The sequence below is a fragment of the Stenella coeruleoalba genome (assembly GCF_951394435.1).
Source record: "Stenella coeruleoalba genome assembly, chromosome: 8".
Lineage (NCBI taxonomy): Eukaryota > Metazoa > Chordata > Mammalia > Artiodactyla > Delphinidae > Stenella > Stenella coeruleoalba.
In genome coordinates this window covers 10,708,440-10,730,861 of record NC_137154.1, presented here as the reverse complement: position 1 = coordinate 10,730,861, position 22,422 = coordinate 10,708,440, and the positions used below count along the sequence as shown (strand labels likewise).

The 22,422-nt window shown below is 40.8% G+C and overlaps 2 protein-coding genes across 3 annotated transcripts in view; one reads left to right on the top strand and one right to left on the bottom strand.

Moving 5' to 3' along the window:
* STX3 (syntaxin 3) overlaps nt 1-22,422 on the top strand; it is a 136,214-nt gene that overhangs the window by 83,496 nt on the left and 30,296 nt on the right. The gene's annotated exons all lie outside the window — the stretch shown is intronic.
* Nucleotides 1,220-14,459, bottom strand: TCN1 (transcobalamin 1). The gene is made up of 9 exons (XM_079929296.1): nt 14,338-14,459; nt 11,589-11,768; nt 10,426-10,566; nt 8,904-9,059; nt 7,361-7,548; nt 5,039-5,225; nt 3,545-3,731; nt 1,539-1,657; nt 1,220-1,366 (listed from the first exon to the last, which is right to left on the bottom strand). Exons 1-9 carry the CDS (start codon nt 14,447-14,449, stop codon nt 1,305-1,307), a joined length of 1,332 nt encoding a protein of 443 aa, XP_079785422.1. The 5' UTR covers nt 14,450-14,459; the 3' UTR covers nt 1,220-1,304.

Genomic DNA, 22,422 nt, shown 5'->3' with positions numbered 1-22,422 from the left:
GCTGGACAGCAATGCCAGTCCTAATAGTTGGCATGTTTGTGACCTAAACCATCATCCTTCAATTTCACATGGATTGTACAGTCTACAAATAGATCTGACAGCTGGTACTGCATGCTCACAGCACCATGGAGACCCCCCTGTCTCTAATTTAGCTTTCAAGATGTGACACAGACCCAAGAGGATGGAATCCCTTGCTGTGTAGTTGTGATGGCATCTGTCACACCCGGTTAATGAAGGCCAGGGCAGAGCTGAACCTGAGAGTTGAAGATCAGTGCCAGAAAGCAGTGTGTAGGAAGAGGGTTACTGTGTGTAGGAATCAGGGTTACTGGTGGAGGGGGAGAAGAGAAGAGTATCATGAAAACACAAGGAGCAATGAGGAAGACATTTTTGAAATAAGTTAACTAATTCTACCTAAAGGGCTCTTCCTTTTGGAGGTTATTTTAAATGGATTACTTTATGCTTTATCTGAAGCACCTTTTGTCCTCCGGCTTCTTAAAGGCACTTCCGGTTCCTGACTGAATGTGCACATAGCTCAGGTACTCAGTAAGTGGTGTAACCCAGCTCATGCTAAGACATGATTCAACTTTTTCTTTAAAGTGAATTCTGCTGAAATGAACACTGGAGTCATTTTTTTTTTACATGTGTATTTTGATGATATGACTATAAGGGTGATTTTTATGGTGAAATGAAAGGAAAATAAATGTGGGAGAACAAGTGGGACCCAGGGGAGGCAGCTGGAAGAGGGAATGAAAGTGTTCCTCAAACTTTGTGGGCTGACTTTTATGTGTAAGCTTCACATTTCACCCTTTCTCCATGGCAATATTTTTCTCTCTACCCACTGCCTGTATGAAGCCAATATGTCCACTCAGTTCCTCCCTTGCATCTGGGTCTCAGAGAGCTCAGTCTCCCTATGAACTTTCTCCTTGATCTCATTGGTTGCTGCTGCACCATTAGACCCAGAACTTTATCTCCATTTTCCCCAGTTGCCCAAGGTCACCCAGACAGTTAGCAGGGGAACCTTGAGTAGAACTCAGTTTATTAGACAAGTGGGTCTAATCTCTTTCACTTTGTTTCCTCCTGAGGTAGTTCTTCTCTCTAATAGTAATTCCCTTTTGCTATGAAATTATTAGAACACGCTCTTTTTGTATAGCTGTTGATCTTTTACTGAACATGCGAAGAGAGAATTAGAGGTTATTGACTATGCTATTGGGGTCGAGATAAGTGAAAAGGAAGGTGTGAGATCAATTTCCACATGGAATCTCACTACAGAAGGGTTAGACCCAGCTGAGGATGGTTTGGGTTTATTAGTATGTGCTCCAACGAACCTCCAAATATTCTCCATTTTTGACAACATAACTCCCAGGTCCTGAAAAGGAAGAAGAAGGAGAAGTGGGTCAAATGATTTGACCACCAAATCATCAGATAATGGATATGGCTCTCCCAGCTCCTTGGCACGTTCCCCGCCAAAGCTTACACCCTCACACCTGAATGCTTTGGGCATCTCACTCTGTAGCGTTGTTTGTCGTACTCTCCCTTACCTTGGCTCAGCGGTTGGCCATTGCTCAGAAGTTGCCAGTAGGTTCTGTCATTATTGTTGGCGCTTATGTTCTGAACAGTGGTGATGTAGGGCCCCCATGGGCTGTCCTCCGTTTCGAAACTGTGGGGGACAGTGAATGGGTTCCAGGAACTTAGAATGGTCGAAGGCAACTCTCCATGGGCGTTTCTCAAACTTTAACGCACGTAAGAATCACTTGAAGATGCTTCAGAGTATGCAGATCTCCTGGCCCTATCCCCAGATACCTCGATTCTGTCGGTCTGGGCTGGGACCAGGAATCTGCACATTCTATAAACATTCCAGGTCATTCTGATGCAGGCCCTCCTACAATCCATGCAAAATTAGAGACATGATTCCCCTGGTTTCTGCCCCTCCTTCCTGCCATAGTAGACACTTTGCCATCAACAATTTCAAATCTTCTACCCAAGACAGTAACTGATGAAGACACTCAAGCAGTACAAGAAAGTGTTAATTGGTTGTCCTAGAGGCACTGAGGAAAGAGGAACAGGAAAGGATAATTTAGTAATTTATACCTGTTTATTAAAAAGTGACATAGTCAATGTCTTTTTCACATTCTTTATTCACATTTCTCTACCTTCCTGGGAACACTTGAAAGCAGGCTTTATAGTTATATATATACACATAGACATAATTTTCATATATATACGATTTTCTCTGTCGCATCTTACAGCATGTTATTAAATACAATAAGCTATTGTCAGTTAGGTTTAAGGAGCCAAATAAGCCATATCTTTCAGAGGCAGAGTCAACATCTTAATTTTAATATTTGAACTCTCTAGGTCAGGGAACCTTAATCTAGGAGTCCATGAACCTCCTGAAAGGTGGGGGAGGCATTTGTAAGACCTCTGATTTAAATAATAAGTTTTGGGGACTTCCCTGCTGGTGCAGTGGTTAAGAATCTGCCTGCCAATGCAGGGGACACAGGTTCAAGCCCTGGTCCGGGAAGATCCCACATGCCGCGGAGCAACTAAGCCGGTGTGTCACAACTACCGAGCCTGTGCTCTAGAGCCCACGAGCCACAGCTACTGAGCCTACATGCCACAACTGCTGAAGCCCGCGCACCTAGAGCCCATGCTCCGCAACAAGAGAAGCCACTGCAATGAGAAGCCAGCACGCTGCAACGAAGAGAAGCCCCCACCTGACGCAACTAGAGAAAGCCTGCATGCAGAAATGAAGACCCAACGCAGCCAAAAAAAAAATAATAATAATTAATTAATTTAAAAAAACCGCACATGTAAAAAAAACATAAATGACAAGTTTTGCACTCACAGACTTAGAGGATTAACTTACGGTTACCAGGGGTAAAGGGTAAAGGGTAGCGGGGGTGGGGGATAGATTGGGAGTTTGGGATTGACATGTACACACTACTATATTTAAAATAGATAACCAAGAGAGACCTACTGTATAGCACAGGGAACTCAGCTCAATATTCTATAATAACCTAAATGGGAAAACAATTTAAAAGAATGGACACTTTTATGGGTATAACTGAATCACTTTGCTGTACACCTGTAACTAACACATCATTGTTAATCAACTATACTCCAATATAAAATAAAAATTTTTTAAGAATGACACATTTTGTGTGTATATTCCTTTTTCTGGGATGAGAATCCCACTCATCTGACTTTCAAAGGGGTCAGTGATTCAAAAATAGTTAAGAACCACTGTTCCAGACACAAAATGTCTGACTTAAGAGGTTCTATTTATTGAAGGAGTTTAACTGACAGAAGAGGGATCCCTGGTACTTATTTATCTATTCAGTGAGCAATAATTTAATACTTGCTACATGCTAGAGGAGGAAAAATTTCACCTCCCTTTTTTTAACCCCGGCCGTGCGATGTTGGTGAACAGCAAAAGTACTCACTGGGAGGTGTTTTAAATGTACATTGTATTCAGGTGCAGATGTATTCTTGCTGAGTCATAATCCCATTAAATTCCTTAACCTTAGGTTATGTACACACATACCAAAATGCAGCCTTATTTTGTTTCTCAGCTGCCACCATCACATCGAGGAAGACAGAACCCTTTCTCACGGTGACTTTGGTGGAATTGAAAATTTCATTGATTTGCACAGAGTAATTGACTGAAATATTGGAGGGTGAGATAGTAGGTGTCACAGGTACAGGCTCATCTGTGGAGATGTTGAATTTATCTGGCAGAGACAGAAAGGCAGAGAAGAATTATTATAAGGAATAATAAAAAATGAGGTTAGAGTCTGCACACCTATCCAAGCCCTATGCAACGATTCCTTCCCTTTATGCAGAGGAAGGTTTGTGCAAGGAGCGAGGGTCAGCAGTCACGGGGCAGATCTCTCATATGACTAAAGCACAAATTAAAACCACACACTACTCACCGGCTCGTGCGGGCTTGTGCCTGCGTCAGCTTCCAGCTGTCTCAGCAATTCAATTACCCCACCTCCCATTTCCCACAGAGGCTCCTGTTTTTTTTTTTTTTTTTTTTGCTTTGGTGCAGCATACAGTAATGCTTCCCACCCCCTTTTTTTTTTTTTTGCCTTTTAATTTTTTTATTGAAGTATAGTTGACATACAATATTATGTCAGTTTCAGGTGTAAAACAATGATTCAACATGTATATTCATTACGAATTGATCACCATGGAAAGTCTAGTAACCATCTGTCACCATACAAAGTTATTACAATATTATTGACTATATTCTCTATGCTGTACTTTATAGTCCCATGAATTATTTATTTGACAACAGGAAGTTTGTATCTCTTAGTGCCCTTCCCCTATTTTTTCCCAATCCCTAGCCTTTTTATTTCCTAACCTTTATTGAAAACATTATGTGCCAGGCACTGTACTAATCATTTTACATGGATTTTCTCCTTCAGTCCTTACAAATACCTATGTTACATACTGTGATCATTTGCATTTCTTATAGTAGAAAACTGAAGCTTAGAAGTTAAACATTTTGTCTAAGATCCCTAAACCTACATGTGCCTGAACCAGAAATGAACCAGATAGATAGAAGGAAAAGTCTTCTTTTTTCGTGCCTTGTTGCAAAATCAGTTGTTTGATTAATGATTCATGCTGCAATTTTCTTATGACACTGCCATATTCTTTCCACATTGATGTCTTATGTCTCTGAGGGACCACTCATTGAGCATAATGAAAAGTCAGAGACACCATACTTTCTAGGATGGGAATGATGCTCAGAAAATCTCTGTATCCAGCAGTCAGAAAACATCCCTTCGGAGATAGACGTCCTTTAATAAACTCTACCTTGTTCATCAGTGTTTGAACCAAGAACAGCCTCTACTACTCTGTTAAGGACAAATCCTCAGGTGGTTATGATCACATATGGAGGACTGAGTTCTATCTGGGAACTGTTATGCTTTAGAGGTTTAACTGGTCACTTTTGGTCCCTGAGGAAACCTAAGTCTCACACACTTTGGGTGTTATGCTGAAAGGCAAAACAGTTGGCTCATTAGTGCTATACCTGGACTGCAGGCACAAGAAGAGTTTTTGTTGACATCCAAGTAGGTCTTTCCCATCAGGGCAGGTAAGATCTGGGCTGCAGCAATTGGCAGATGGAATGCTCCCTGAAGGATGTCGTGAAGTACTGTGTGCAGAGTTTCTTGGCAATTCCGTTTATTTTTGTAATAGTTTGATGAGACAAACAGAGCCTAACGTGAGAGGGAGAGAGAGAGAGAATGGGAATAAATGAGAGAAACTTCACATAACGGGAAAGCCTGCGTCTAACTAACTTAGTAAATCTTTATTGGACATTGACTACATAGGAACCACCTTAGACCACTAAAATACCTTTCCCGCCATCAAGAAGCTTATAAGCTAGTTTGGGTGGGGAGGTGGAAATTGTTAAATCACACAAACTCTCATAGCGTCAGTGAGAACAGACTTTCTCTACCGTATTTACTCTTGTACCACTGATGCTGAAACAGTACTTGTCATATAGGAGGCAATCCGTAAATAGTGTGAACAGATTCTTGTAAAGGAGTCCCTAAGATGAATGCCCTAAGAGAAGCATCTAGCGGCATGGCCTTTCCAAAGAGGAAGAGCTCATAAACATTTAGTGAGACTGAGGAAAGGCTTGGTGGAGAAGGCAGTACTTGAATAGACTTGGTGGTATGATGGCATTTCAGTAGGTGACATGAGGAGGCAACAACCTGACCATAGGGGATAAAGTAGGAATGGCCAGAGCCTGGCCTGGCTATGATGAGAGTTATATGCATTTTAGTAAAATCCCCAGAGGATTCCTCCTGGCTTAGGAGAACTGGTGTAGAGGGAACACTCAGGGCAATTGTGGAAGGACAGCCCGGAGAAGGAGGTTGGGACCAGATTGGTAGACCCTTGAATTTCACGGTGCGGTGTCTGCCAGCATTTGCTTGACAGTGGGAAGTCTAACAGGTTCTTGAACAGAAACTATCCAGGCAGCAGATATAAACTGGACTGAAGGGGAAGAATTACAGGGTAGGAAAAATTAAGAGGGTATTAGAGTAAGTCAAGGGCTAAAATGGACTAAACTTGAAGATGTTGCTCTGTGGTTTCTCAAGGAAGGACAGTTCTCCTTTTCATTTTTTCTTGAAGACTCTTAAAGATAACCAAGTAGTCAACCAGCATTTGTGGGATATTAAAAAGAAAACTCATCATATTTTATCTTCTCTTATAAACTGTGGTAGGTATGCAGCGCTTGGTCCTGCTGTGAATGAATACCACCTGTAGGGTTTTTAAACAAGACCAAAGCCCATGTTCCACCCCTAAATTTCTGTATTAACTGGTTGGTTTGGGGTGTAAACATTAGTATTTTATAAAAGCTCCTCCAGGTGATTCAAATGTGCAGCCAGAATGGGAAACCACGGTTTTATATTAATTTCAAACTTATCAAGTGTGAACAGTAACAACAATATGAACACTCTGTATGATTGGACCCTTGCTTACATCATCAGCCCCGTCTTGTAATTTTCCCAAGCACCTTGTGCTGAACCTTTTGATCTTCCTAAAATATGGGATGTTCTTTTGTACCTTTGTCCTTTGTCCTTGCTTCTTCTCTCCCTTTGAAAGTCCTCTCACCCTGAGCCAGCCTAGCAGACCCAAATTCATACCAAAGACTCGGTGAAATCTTTTTTTTTTTCTATAAACCTTTCTTCATCTCCTCTTGTATCTACCCCTTAGAGTTGAGTAGATCAGTGAGTAAATGCAGGAATAAATTCTCAGTCTTCAAGGAACATATACAAGATAGTGTTGGCATTGAGTATGAGTTTTGAAACCAATTATTTCAGTCCTATCACGATCTGCATTGCTCTTTGGCTTTGTACTATTAGGCAAGTTACCGGTACTCCATGATTCACACTCATTATTATTACTTCCTAGGAAATAGAGATAATAATTCTTTCTTCACTGGGTGGTTGTGCATTAATGACTTAATGTCAATAACTACCAGATTCCACTACCACTTATTATTTCCATGCCAGTAACCTAATTTGGGAGGTAAGGTGAAACGCCAAACAACGGTATATGGTAAAGTGTGAAACTGCATGTGATAAACAACAAGATAGATTGTAGCAGGCTGTAGAATTTCTTAAATGGAGCCAGGAAGAGCTTCATAGAAGCATCGGATATGGAAAGGTAAAGGAGAGGAGAATACATTTCAGGCAGGGGAGGGGAATCACATGAGTAAGATCAAAGTCAGTATAGGAAACAGAATGGATAATAAGTCTTTAGGAGGCCAGTAAGGGAGGATGAAGATGTTGCTTTTCTCCATGAATCCCTTCCCCGTCTCCTGGTTTACGCTCTGACTTACCTGCATAGCTTCTCCTGTGCTAAATATGTTTCCAAAGAGACCATCATTTTCTGCAGACAGAATCTTATTTACCAGGGATGTTATATAAACATTGGTTTTGTGTAAATCCTTTATATCTGCTTCAATCTCCTCCTTTTCTATTCTCCTCTTCACACAGGTTAGAGCAAGAACAGCCATTGCTCCAGTATCTGTCAGGAAGCAAAACACCGGTGATAGGGTGACTAACCATCCTGGTTCACCCTGGACTGAGTAGTTTCCTGGTATGTGGGACTTTCAGTACTAACAACAGGACAAATCTGGCCAAACTGGGATGGTTGGTTATGCTCGTTAATGATGGGAGATAAGAATTTCAAGGTACAGCAGTCATCCCTCTGGCACTAGCCTCTCAAATATTGCAATATTCTTTCCTTATGTTGAATAGCCATGTACCTTGTACTCAGAAACTCACATCTTGGTCATAGAAACACATATGGATTTGTAGGTGCAAACACACGAATGGTCTGCTTTTACATACTGGTTGTTCTCATCCTTTTTTATCTTTTAGCCATATTGGCAAAGAAATTGAGAAAACCCAGGATAATACTCCAAACAAATATGTCTTTGTAAAGTTCCAAGGTTTCCATTAGACTGATTAAGAAATAGCGCTTGAGAGCAGTTCATTCAGTAAACCTTCTTAATGGGGAGGAGGAGGCAAGAGATTGGAAGGATGGAGGATAAGGTCTTTTTTTCCTGGCTCGTTACTTGGTTTCCTCTATGTTCTTTAGGCACGGTGCCTTACCTCTCTCATAGAAGAAGGAGTATAAGAAGCTCTCTTTCTCCTTACTATCCTGAGACACTGAATGGTGGTTCTCTTTGAACTTCTTGGAGAAAAATGAGCTTGTGGATCTGGGCCCCTAGGGCAACAGCACTACTTGTCTTAAGGGGACTTCTTTTGGATGTGTAAGCGGATCCAGTGGGGAATTTCTGGTCCTTCTCCATGGTGGATACGCACTTTATTGATCAAAATATTGGGCCTGACCACTGGAGAGGTTCTATTATTCAAGTAATCCCACACATCCAAATGGTCCCAATAGATGAGAAGATTACTTCCAAATCTATTATTCTTTGGAAGAAAGATTACTTCCAAATCTATTATTTGGAAGTAATCCCACACATCCAAATGGTCCCAATAGATGAGAGAAAGGTGCAGGGTTGAGATAAATGAATTCCACCGCATTCCCTTTCTCTAATATTTATACTTCCTAAGATGTCTTATCTGAAGAGTCTCATGATCTATCCTCATTTTAAAGATGGGAAAATTAAAGTCAAGAGTTAACATCTGTTGGTTACTCAGAAGTGTGAGTAGGAACCACATCTTTCTACTATACTGCACATCCATAAAGAGGCTTAATATCCATTCTTCTAAACAAAAATTCTCTTCTGAGGAGACTAGGGTAAAGAGGATAGAAAAAATTCAAGTACTTACTGGTAGAAAAATTCAAAGAGCAAGGCCTATTGGTGCCTATGTCCTTGAAACCAAGGGAATTGGGTTTAAATGACTCACCTACTGAGAACTGGCCGCCCAAATAATAGTTTTTATTTTCAGGAGTGAAGTAAGGAATAACGTTGGTGGTTGAGTAGCTCCCACTGGACAGACACAAGGCCAGGAGGGCCAGGCTGAGCTGGTAATAGTTGGTCAGCGGATTGTCACTGTGTGTTTCTGGCAGAGAGAAAAGAAATACCTTAGTCACGGAAGTGGTACCGGAATAGTACATTTTTAACTTATTTCTGCTTACTTTATCTCCATTTCTTTACACTTAAAGAGAGGTGAATAACAGAGGGGAGATATTGCTCATAGAATCGGCAAAGTTGAGAAATTTAAAGGTTCTTAAGGGCCACCAAATTCAACTCAACTCGTTTCATTTTATAACTGAGGAGATTCAGCACTAAAGGTATAAAAAATACTCCCGGCAATCCCACTTCTAGGCATATATCCAGAAAAAAACATAATTTGAAAAGATACATGCTCCCCAATGTTCACTGCAGCACTATTTACAATAGCCAGGACATGGAAGCAACATAAATGTCCATCAATGGAGGAATGGATAAAGATGTGGTACATGTATATAATGGAATATTACTCAGCCATAAAAAGAACAAAATAATGCCATTTGCGGCAACATGGATGGACCTAGAGATTGTCATACTGAGTGAAGTAAGTCAGACATAGAAAGACAAATGTCATATGATATCGCTTATATGTGGAATCTAAAAAAAGCGTACAAATGAACTTTTTTACAAAACAGAAGTAGAGTCACAGATGTAGAAAACAAACTTATGGCTACCAAGGAATAAGGGGGGGAGGGATAAATTGGGAGATTGGGACTGACATATATACACCACTATATATAAAATAGATAACTAATAAGAACCTACTGTACAGCACAGGGCAATACTCTGTAATGACCTATGTGGGAAAAAATCTAAAAAAGAGTGGATATATGTATATGTATAACTGATTCACTTTGCTGTACACCTGAAACTAACACAACATTGTAAATCAACTATACTCCAATAAAAATTTAAAAAAAATACTATCCTGATGTTCAGGTGGTTACATAGTTAGGACTAGAATGCACAAATGTACCTCACTAGCAGCTGTGATGGTCAACCTATTTTTCCCAGTGATAAAGTACTTTTTGCCATCTTTAGCCCTTGTAATATTATAGAATCATATGTATATGCTTTGATACTTATGACACAGTGTCTCGTATTGCTCAGCTGTTTCTGGTGTAATTTGTCTAAATGCCAAGCTTCTGGAGGACTAGAGAACTGTGACCTGTATGTTTGTGTGTTGGTGTGTGCATTCATCATCCTACGTAAGGTCAATGTTCAGTTGAACATATTGGAAAAGAAAACTCAAGATGCATGTTGAAAGAAGGAAGAAGGGCAAGTGATCTTCAAAGGAACGGTGGGTTGAATGAAGTGAAGAGGAGATGGAAAAAATAGGGGGAAACTTCATACAGTTCTGAATCAGTAGAGGAAAAGACAAGGATGTCCAGGGTCTCTGAACATTTGATTCTCACCCATATTCTCAATTTCTGCTTTGAATTTCTCTCCTAGTTTGCTAACCAGATAAGCATCAGGTATAAACACTTCACTAGAGTTTTTACACGCTCCCAAAGCCAGGATAGCCAAGGCCAGCTCTCCTGAGGTTATTTCTGGCTCTGAAAAGAAAAGTATTCAAGTTAAACAAGGTACATGCTTATAATTTTTTTGGCCTCCTGTCTTCCTGGAGACTTATATTGCTGTCACTCCTTTCTCCTGTTCTACTCTTTACTAATATTTTGTTGTTCTCTTCTTTATCCCCAAAACAGAGCCTTTTCTAGCAGTACTGTATAAATGCAAGCGAGATCTTAATCTTTCCCGTGAAATTATGGGTTCTTTTTGGAATCATGTAATCCTTATAAAAATGAACAAAGAATAAAAATAGATAAATAATAAAGCCTTGGGATTTTCTCTCCTTGTGGGTGCCGTCTTTCCTGGATAGGAATAATTGACTTGTATGTTCTGCCTTAGAGAGCGTCCAAACTCTCAGGCTGCTCCTAATTCTCACAATAATATTGTTAGGTAGGTGGGGGCGGTGTATTTCCCCCTTATACTCATTAGAAAGCTAAAGCTCGATATTGAAAAGAAAGGCTCAAAGTGGAATCTGGTCTCAAACCAGTCCACATCTCTGTTGCTCTGTGGTTGCCTCTCTACTGTCAGATTTCTTGGTTGTGGTCCACACCCTCTCTGGTCATGAACTCAACTATATCATATAACAGTCTTAATGGATGAGAGTCTATAATTTCTTTTGCTTTTCCTTGTAACTTCTTGAAGGAATATGATTTTCAGGGCTCAAAGAAGGAAGGCCTAGCTCTAGAGTAAGTGGCAGGGGATTGATCTTTTGAGGTACCTTTGTGTCATCTCAATTTTTTTTTGAATTTCATGTGAACTTGATCAAAAAAAAACCCCACTACATACTTGTGTTAGATTTTTTTTAAATTTAGGTAACATTGGTTTATAACATTAAATAAGTTTCATGTGTACTACATTTTATATCTACCCCTGTTCACCTCAAGTTTTCTACAGCTAAGATTGATGTATCAGGGATGTTTTGGACACACAATTTTTAGAACTCCCTGGAGATCATCTTTATAGATAGGTAAGTCTTTTCCTAACTCTTCCGGGGAATATAGGCACTCACCTCTTTTTTTTATATCTTCTTGAATTTGTTGAGTCAGCTGTTGTTCTAGCCTTTGGTTCTGAATCTGAACAAGTCTGAAGGTCAACAGGATGTTGGCACTTTGGATTCCTTTGGTATAGTTTGCATTTACCATTGTGTTTACTAGAGGATTTAGATAGGAGCAGTTTCCTCTGCTTACCTCTGTGGCAAGGGAAGGAGGAAATAAGAAACACACACTCGAGAAATATTAGGGCTAGGAACAGGGATGATATTAAAAGATTGAGGAACAGATGTGGCACAGGCATAGACCCTTCCAGTAGTCGCTGGCAGTGTTGCTGTAACAATACAAAGGTGGGTCTGGAGCCCCGCTCTGCCAGGTATTACTTTTTTTGCCAACCAGCATGGAAGTGGTAACTATTTTAACAACTATTCAGCCTTACCATTGTGTCCTGGCAGAATATAAGTCCTGCCTGGTAGATCTAGTACCGTTACCTAATTTGAGGCCTAGAGAGGGTATCCTTAAAGAGATCTTGGTAATTGGAGCCCAGCCCAATCTACTTTCTAGAGTCAGTTGGTTCCTTCTCCATCTTCTTCTAATTCACTTGGGTTAATGCTGAAGGGAAGAAGAGAGAAGAGAAAGAAGGCAAAAATTCTACGTGTCATTGGTGATTGAGCCCAAAGCTGCATTGTCTGATTGCCCAACTGGCCAGGCATCAAGATCGTTATTCAGCATCATGGACCCTTTGGAAAACCTTCTGGTTTTAGCCTAAGACGTGTCCAAATCCCAGGGGCAAGGATGGAGGGAGTCCCATTACATTGTGGAAATAAAAGGAGAATCCGGACCCCCCAGGAACTGGAGAATAAGAAGAGTTAACTATCACTGAAAACATTTCTAAATATTCTTTGACCGTAATCTTAAGAAAATCCTACCCATCTCCAGATTATCTCATGGGTTTGTGGAATCGTGAGAAGAATATGAACCCTGAGTTCAGGCAGGCCTTGGCTGGATTCTTTGCTCCTTAACTTATAACTGGGGGTAAGTTACGTAACTTTCTTTTGTTTTTTTTTAATTTATTTATTTTTGGTTGTGTTGGGTCTTCGTTTCTGCACGCGGGCTTTCTCTAGTTGCAGCGAGTGGGGGCTACTCTTTGTTGCGGTGCACGGGCTTCTCACTGCGGTGGCTTCTCTTGTTGTGGAGCACGGGCTCTAGGCGCACGGGCTTCAGTAGTTGTGGCGCACGGGCTTAGTTGCTCCGCGGCATGTGGGATCTTCCCAGACCAGGGCTCGAACCTGTGCCCCCTGCATTGGCAGGAGGATTCTTAACCACTGCGCCGCCAGGGCAGCCCCAAGTTATGTAACTTTCTTGACTTCAGTTGAAATGGTGGATAGTAACACCTACTACCTGGATATTGGATAAAAAAACCCCACTAAGTAAACTATAAAATACTGTACATATTACTACCTCTAGCTCAACTCGAGTTTCTAAGGATCACATACTTAGAGAGTCCAGGAAATGTTATTTTCCTTGCCCACCTTTCTTCACTGTAAAAGAGAGAGTCGGGAAGATCTGAGTGGAGTGATTGTAGAAGGTCATGGTTTGTTACAGGCACAACTGGACAACTGTGAGTCGCCCCTGAGATTTTATGGAAGCATCCAGTTCAGCGGATTTTCTGGCACTGAAATAGACTTTTTAGTTCCTGGTCAACAGCTCAAATCAGCTTCCTTAACCACAAAAACAAAGTTAATTATTTTGTACAATGAATGAAACTCCAAAGCCTCCATGGAGACCCCCTGTTCTTAGGATACAACAGAAGAAATGACAGGCCAGGAAGAACAATTAGAGCTGGCAGATTCGGAACTTTAGCGTTTCTGCTGTGCGATGGATTGCTTCCTGTGGGCTGTAGAGACCAGGAAGATGTAGCCGCACCTGACACCACATTGTGGCACCATCTTTGGACTGGTTTGAAGCTCAATTCCAGGGTAAAGACTTATAATAGAGAAATCATGACCTGTGAGCTATACCGGACTTTAAGAAATCACCTGCTTCAACACCTTTCCCTGATTATCCTCCATTTATAGACGAAGCTAAAAAAATTCAGGAACATTGGATCATTTGGCTATTAAGGGGTCAGACTATACCTGAACCAGTTTTTCTTTCTCTTAGTTAGTAGTTTTGAAATAGAATCACATACTCTCTGGAGCCTACATGCAGAGGAGAGATGATGGGTTTCTACCCACGTCCTGTGGGGAAAAGTTGAAAAGAAGAAGATGTGTAGCTTGGAATATCTGAACTCAATAATGACAAGAGAACAGTCTTCGTTATTTGAAAGAGATTATTAACATTATTTTTTTCCTTCATAGTTAAACAAGGAGTTAACCTAAAACCCATAGGCTGAACTTCAGAAAAACAGATTGCATCTCAGAATCAAAAGACACCTTTCCATGATCTTGAATAATTTCTGGGTCATGAGTTTTCTATCACTGAAAATGAACAAGAATAGACAGCTACTGGGCAGGTCTGTTGTGGTAGAAAGGCTCTTAGCATAGGAAGAAGAGTTAGGCAAGTTAATGTTGAATCTATGATCCCTCTTAAAACAACGTACATTGTGGAACTTTCCTCACCATCTCCTGCCACCCTTCACATTACTCATAGAGTCCAACGGCATACAGAATTGGAATAGGGTCTTTTCTCAGGTAACTCTACACAAAGCTCCCTGTCAATAGTCTTCAGACTATCATGCTAGAGCAATTTAGGTCAAACCATACTCACCACAGATCTGGCATAGTTGACTTGGAATAAGAGAAAACAATAGCAACCCCAGTAGGCACAGCTGGTGTGATGGTCTCATCTCTCCAACAGTGTACAGGAATGGTGAGGACATGGCTGGCTGTTTGCTGGGTGATGGACAGAGGGTAATGAGAGCTGCTCCTTCAGTTTGCCTCAGTCTCTTTCAATCAAGCAAATATTGAGTAATGTCAGGAGGTGTGGTCAAGTGTGGTTGTCCAAATAACGTAATAAACCAGGAAGAAGACTTGAAAGTATAGTCAGGGAGAATGAGGAAATAATTTTTCTTTGTTTCCTATCCCCAAACTTTAGGATTCATATTCTCTACTCGCCTTCAGCCCAATGAGAATAAATTATGTGAATGACTGTTGTCAGTAATGTTCTCTCTTTCCCATTCCACTTTGGTTGTATTTTATTTATGTCTCCTGAGAGATTGGATTTGATGGGGGCAAGGGCTTACAACATATAAAAATGGAAGTAGAAGTTGTAAGTCTGAAGTTGGAACAGGCAGGATGGGGGAGCCTGGCATATGGGAAGGTCTTTGGCATAGTGGTTTTTTTTTATTATTATTTTTTATTTTAAGCATAGTGGTTTTTGACCTATGATTTTTTCCCTAAGATAGATGCCCTGAGAGTTTTCTAGCCCAGGAGGAAAACCATAGAGATATACATCAAATGTGGATTTGGGGGTATGCCAGGAAGGATGCTACATGCTACATGTAGGAAATGTTGTCTATCATAGGTCTTCCAAAAACTATTAGAGAATACTCTGTTTGGCTTTACAATGTTTGCTCTGGGTCAGCAAGATGGTGGAATAGGAGGTCTCTCATATATAACCCCACAGCAATAGTAACCTTAGCAGCCATCCGTGGACAAAAGTTCCTATGTGGAAACTATGGGTTCCAGGTAGGAGGTTGTAAAACGCCAGTGGAGCCATCAAGGAGGACTGTATAGAGAAAGCAAACCAGAGGAAACAGACTTGTGTTCACAAAGAAGCAGGCAAACGTGACACCACCGAATGAAACTAATAAGTAGACCTAACAGACATGTACAGAAAACATAGGGAGGAAGCTCCTTGACATTTGTCTTGGCAATGATTTTTTTTGTATATGCAACTGAGAGCATAAACAGCAAAAGCAAAAATAACAAACGGGACTATATCAAACTGAAAAGCTTCTGCATAGCAAAGGAAACCATCAACAAAATAAAGAGGCAGCCTAGGGAATGGGAAAAAAATATTTATTAGATACCATATACCTGATAAGGTATTAACATCTAAAATATATAAGGAACTCCTACAGATCAATAGCAAAAAACCCAAATAATCCCACTGGAATATGGGCAAAGGACCTGAACAGATATTTTTCAAAGAAGATACACAAATGGCCAGTAAGTACATGCAAAGGTGCTCAACATCACTATCGTCAGGGAAATGCAAATCAAAACCACAGTGAGATGTCACCTCACGCCTGTTAGGATGGCTGTTGTCAAAAAGAAAAGAGGTAACAAGTGTTGGTGAGGATTTGAAGGAAAGGGAACCCCTGTGCCATGTTGGTGGGAATGTAAATTGGTACAGTCATCATGAAAATGGTATGGCATTTTCTTAAGAAGTTAAAAACAGAACTATTTTTTGATTCAGCAATCTCAATTCTGGGCATATATCCAAAGGAAGTGAAATCTGTATTGTGATGGAACTCAGTTTCTGTTGCTTGTTGCTGAAGAAACCAACACTGAGAAACAAGTGTTGGGTAAAGGAAAAGTAGCTTTATTTTAAGGAAACCGACAACCTGGGGAGAAAGTGGACTACTGCCTGAAAGAACCAACTCCCAACTCTTCAAGTGTTAGCCAGGATTTATATAAGAAGGGAAGCAGGAAACGGCTGCAGGCTACTTGCTGGGGGTAGGCTGCTCTTCTGTTTTCGGAGATGTGTACACTAATCACGAAGTACCTTGCTGATGTTAGAACTTGAGTGTGGTCATTACATTGTCCAGATCAGCATATCTGTTCTATGAGTCAGTGGTCATATATTTCTGTAAAAACAAGAACAAAGGCAGAAACAGAGCAAAAAACTCAAAGTGAAACAGGAACCAGTCCACCAAACCCCTGAGCTTTAACTATTAACCATTCTTTGGTTGAAAAACAAGCACAGTTACAGTATCTCAGAGATATCTGTACTCCTACATTCTTAGCAGCGTTGTTGCCAACAGCCAGGATTACGGCATCAATCTAAGTGTCCGTCAACTGATGAATGGATAAAGAAAACGTGATATATATATATATACAATGTGATATTATTCAGTCATGAGAAAGAAGGAAATCCTACTATTTGTGACTAAATGGATGGACCTTGAAGGCATTATGCTAAATGAAATAAATTAGAGAAAGACAAATACTGTATGATATCACTTATATGTGGCACCTAAAAAAAGTCGAAGTCATAGAAGCAGATGGTAGAATGGTGGTTGCCAGGGGTTGGGGATTGGGGGAAAAAGGGAAATGTTGGACAAAGGGTACAAACTTTCAGCTATAAGATGAATATATTCTGGGGACCTAATGTACAGCATAGTGCCTATAGTTAATAATACTGTATTGTATGCTTGAAATTTGCTAAGAGTAGATCTTATGTGTTCTCCCCCCACATACAAAAAAATGGTATTATGTGAGATGATGGAAATGTTAATTAGCTTGATTATGGTGATCATTTCATAATATATATGTATATCAAATCATCTTGTTGTTCACCTTAATATATATACAATTTTTGTCATTTATATCTCAATAAAGTTGGGAAAAAAGAGAATATATCACCTTAGCTATGGGCTTAATTATGACATCTTTTCCTCCATTTTTTTCCTCTGCTAATGCTGATATGTTGATCACTGATGGGTTTACCCTGTTGTCCATTACAGTCGACAGATCCGTTTATTGGTCACATTCTACTACCTCTAATTCATTCAGTCTGCATTACTTCCACAGTTTTCCAATCTAAGGGGGGGGAGGGATAAATTGGGAGTTAGGGATTGACATAGACACACTACTATATATAAAATAGATAACGAATAATGATCTACTGTATAGCACAGGAAACTCTGTTCAATACTCTGTAATGACCTATATGGGAAAAGAACCTAAAAAAAGACTGGATATATGTATATGTATAGCTGATTCACTTTGCTGTACACCTGAAACTAACACAACATTGTAAATCAACTATACTCCAATAAAAATGAGAAAAATAAAAAAATGTGTCATATTTTCCTAGTTATTATATCAGAAGCAATGTCCTGCAGCTAAAAACTGTTTTCTCATTTCTGGCTTAAAACTATTCTATTTAGACTTGAATACCCTCACCCTTTCGCTAAAACTGGTCTTATCGAGATCAAAAGTCCCTTCCACACTGCTGCTTTCATTGTGAATTTAAAATTCTCATTTACCTCACCTGATGATTGATTGCTCTTTTCTTCTCAAATACTTACTTTACTTGGCTGGAACACCATCCTTTTATGGAGTTTTTGTTTTTGCGGTACGCGGGCCTCTCACTGTTGTGGCCTCTCCCGTTGCAGAGCGCAGGCTCCGGACGCTCAGGCTCAGCGGCCATGGCTCACGGGCGCAGCTGCTCCGCGGCATGTGGGATCTTCCCGGACCGGGGCACAAACCCGCGTCCCCTGCATCGGCAGGCGGTCTCTCAACCACTGCGCCACCAGGGAAGCCCTATGGAGTTTTTTTCCTGCCTTTCTGAGTGATCCTTTTTTCGTTTTCTCTTGCTGGTTCCTCGTAACTGCCTGATTTTCTAAAAGTTGTAATATTCTGGGGTTCAGTTCCTGGATCTCGTTAAATCTCAAGGCTTTATGTGACACCTGTATACTAACGTCTGTAAAATTTATATTTCCATACAGGAGATCTCCTTAATCCTAGACTTGACTTTGGGCTTGGTCATGCGACTTACTTGGGTCCATAGGAAGTTAGCAAATATGATGAAAGTGGAAGGTTGAAAGTTGCTTTTGCACTGCGTTCTGTTGTGTGAATCTGGAGACCCACCGTGTGTATGAACATGAGCTAGCCTGATGGAAGGGCCATATTGTGGAGAACTGAGACAGTCTAGCTGTCAGCCTGCCAACCCCCGCCAAGGAGTGAGGTGATTCTAGATCATTTTGCACTAGTTTAGCCACCAGGTGAATAAAATAACATGAATAACCCCAGGCAAAATTAATAGAATAACTATCCAGCTAAATCCAGCCTAAATTGATGACCCATAGATTTGTGAGAAAATGATTTTTAATCTACTAGGTTTTGGAGTGATTAGTTACACAGCAGTCGATAACTGACATGTGATACTTAGAATTTTTTCCAGTTATATAGTTCAAGCAATACTTTTGTAAGCTGACCATCTATTTCATTTCTAGCTACCTCATTATTCATTAGCTGATGTCTACCAGTCAAAACACTTCTATTGTCACTCTGGTTCTCTTACCAGTTATAGTAATTGCTCCAACCTTATCTTTGATGGTTAAGTAGTGTCATCTAATCTTGGCTAATTTAGGATCACATCAGACTGACTGAGATAATTTCAATGGTCAAGTCTCTCACTATCATTCTCATCCATTTCCCATCACTAGTTCATTTCTTAATGTCATAGTTAGGAGAGTATTCTCTGGACTTTCCCAAGGAAGAGAGAGGCTAGGCGAGTAGGTTGCACATGACATAAATTCTCTTCAACATTCCCATCTCCTTAAGCATCTGACAGTGCATTTCTGGCCTCTCATCCTTCCTAATGTAGGTCACTATTAAGTCCAGCTTTCAACCAAGTAAAATGTTGGGGTCACTTCCTATAGCTAAAGTTAGCACAATTCGTAGTCTCTGATAACTGCATCTACATTAATATTTCTCATGATCCAACATTATATTGTTTTCTTTGATCTAATATGCCAAGAATCCAATTCCAAATATCTTTCCTAGGTTTCTGCAAATGTAAATTAGAAAGATCTCGTAATTATTTTTGTGTTTAAGCTGTCTCCTGTTGGATCAAACTTTGCACTTGTCTTCCTGGGGCATAGTGGGATCTAACCCTAGTGATGGTTCCAGAGACAATGAGTGGTCATAGGTCTAGGCTTTAAGGAGAACAGCCGTATCCTTGCAGGAAAACTGCCGCAAATTAGATTATTATAGGGTCTTTAAGCAAAGGAAGCCTAGGCTGTTCAGCCAGGATAGGAGAAGCTAATTCTTTTAACAAGAAAGTTTCAAATTGATTATATGATTAAGATTCTCAGGTCCTTTCAAGTATATTCAAAATACCTATCTTGATTCTTAGGGTCCCACTCCTTCCTAGTCAATGATCAAATCCTTACAACAGAGACTTTGGTGGGCTGTAAGCTATACTTGCATTATAATTCTGCAAGCTGTACAGTTAGCTCTTGGCATTAATTCTCAGCCTCCTCTGGCCTGTGGGTATAAGAAATAATGACATCTTGTCAGGCTTGTATAGAAGTTCTCTGGTTTTCTGAACATAAGTCAAACAGAGAACTTAAGATCTTGAACTTAAAATTTTATTCCTGTAAGCTGGTCCATGACGTCAGAAGTAGCCATCTCACCCCATATTCTCCTAAATCATTCCTGTCGCTCTCACAGCCAACTGCAGAAGCTAACCGACCTTCAGAAATCTTGCCTTCAACTGGCTCATCATCGTAGGAAGCAACGGGTGGCAAATTAAGTAGTGTGATGCCACCACATGCCACAGATTATTAATATCTCATTTTCTGCTAATAACGAGGGGTTTTAGAAGAGCTGAAAGAGTAAATAGGAGAAGATGAGGCACCCCAGAGTTTAGCAACTGCAGACTGTCACTACCCTAGACTTGGAGGGGCCAACGGAAGCCATGGAACTGTGGAAGGTAGTGCTGCCTGGCAGGGGTACCCTCACTGGAGATGTCTCATGAGGAGAGATTAAGGGGGAGAAATACCCTAGATCCTCCTTTTCTCCCACCCTCCAATCTCCTGCCAGCGATGTCTACTCTGCTCTACCAGCACCAGTGAGGTTGGATACAGATTCATGATCAAACTATTGAGGCCCAGTAGGCTTCACCCAGGATCAAGTCTACCTAGCCACCTCAAACTGCAAAAGGGAAGGCCACAGTGCATGAAAAGTGCTTCCTTAAAATGGAAAAGGCATTACATTCTTACAATAAGGTATCCTGGGAGAGAGAGACCACATTCACCTACCATTTATTATAGTATGTTTTATAATTGTTCTATTTTATTACTAGTTATTGTTCTTAATCTCTTATTGTGCCTAATTTATAAATTAAACTTTATTATAGCTATGTACGTATAGGGAAAACAGTATATATAGGGTTTGGTACTACCCTCTGTTTCAGGCATCCCTTGTGGTTAAGGGGAGCTGTACTTCCTCAGGGACACTCTCGTAGCACCTCCAGACTTGGTTATGTTCCTCTGTTATCTACACCCTTGGCACTCTGTACTTTCCTTTGTAGCACATACGAGAAATTGCAATTAGTTATTTGCAGAATTATCAATATTTCTTAACTGTGTTTGTTTCCCTGCCAGACAGTGAGCTCCTCAAAGGCAAGGCTCAATCTTCCTTGTTCACCATTGTATCTCCTACTGCACCATGCAGAATGCCTGCTACATGAGAGGTTGTCAAATATTTGCTGAAAGGAACCGCCCCAGGTGCTTAAACCAAATAATAAATTAATAACATGTATTGGCCTATAATCACACTGCGATAAATGTTAGAAGTTTACATAGGAACAAACTAGAAAATAAAAGTAGAAGATTGAGGAGGTTTCCAGCAAGACTGAGAGAGAATTCAGGATTTAAGCGTCTAGGGTCTGGAGTCAAGGTCACCCAAGTATTAAGTACATTAGAGTCATCTATTATTCAGTATTTCTTTATCTAATCAGGTAAATGCACTATGAGATAATCTGTACTCCTTTTGTTTCGCCTCTGTACATGCTATTAAACACGACTTATGTAATTCCGTTTATTTGCTTGATTTACTAGAGGTGAACATTGAGGGGTGAACCAAGAAGTCTAGTAAAATCCAGGTCCTTCACGGTCATTGGCTGAGCTAGACAAGGTCCTAAGAGCTTCCAAGGAGGTCAGTAGATATGGCCCAGGACCAGCTACTCTGAGCTGAGCCCAAATGGCCCAGGTCCGTTCCTAACCAGCATATATGGGGACAGCAGCAAGGGTACAAGTGGAGGCACATGTTCCAGATATCTTATAAAACTTATAAATCAATCAAAGAAACTGTTAAACAAGATATGTTCTGACCTCCTATTTTGACGAACCAACTTTCATAATGAGATAGAAAGGCAGATTTTAATTTGGCATTTTCAGAGTCCTCAGAGTTCTGTGTTGGAACATTGCAATGTGGTAAGAGCCACCATCTATCTCCACTCCACTTATGGCCCACCCATAGCCTGTGGCCCAATTTCTCCTCTCTTCCCAATCCCACTCCAATCTGTGTTGTGAGGGGCCCCACACACACGGAGAGCATGGGTGTGGACACTACAAATGACGTGTCCAAGTTCTGGTCATATTTCTAGTAGGCAACTACCTTTTGGTCACCCACTGGGCCAAGGGGTACCCACACCAGGGAGGACAGACTCAGGGGAGAGACTCATGTGGGCCTTGGGTGTGAAATGAGGGCCATTTGGGTAGAAAATTCTGGAGGTTGGGGCTCTGGGTGGCTTGTCCTCTTGATCCAACACATCTTCTCCCCCAGGCGAAGGGCACAGTGGAGAAGGCCAGAGTGAAGCCCTCTAGAGCCTGAGTCGTGAGCAGAGGTCCTTCCTTCCCAGATCTGGAGGTGGTACAAAATGGCCTGGTGGCATGCTGATTTATCCCACCTCTTTTTTCCTATTATAATGTGTGGATGTCTAGAAGAAGCTACAGTTGGGAGGAGGGAAGTGCTGCCTCGTGTGAAGGTTTTTCTTCCCTCTTATGGAAAGGTTTTTGTTCAGGTTGCCGATTCTGGAATTAGGTCCAGTATCATGCTGGTCGGACTGGTCTCTCTGTTTTCTTTTAGATCATTCCAGATCCTCAAAAGAGCA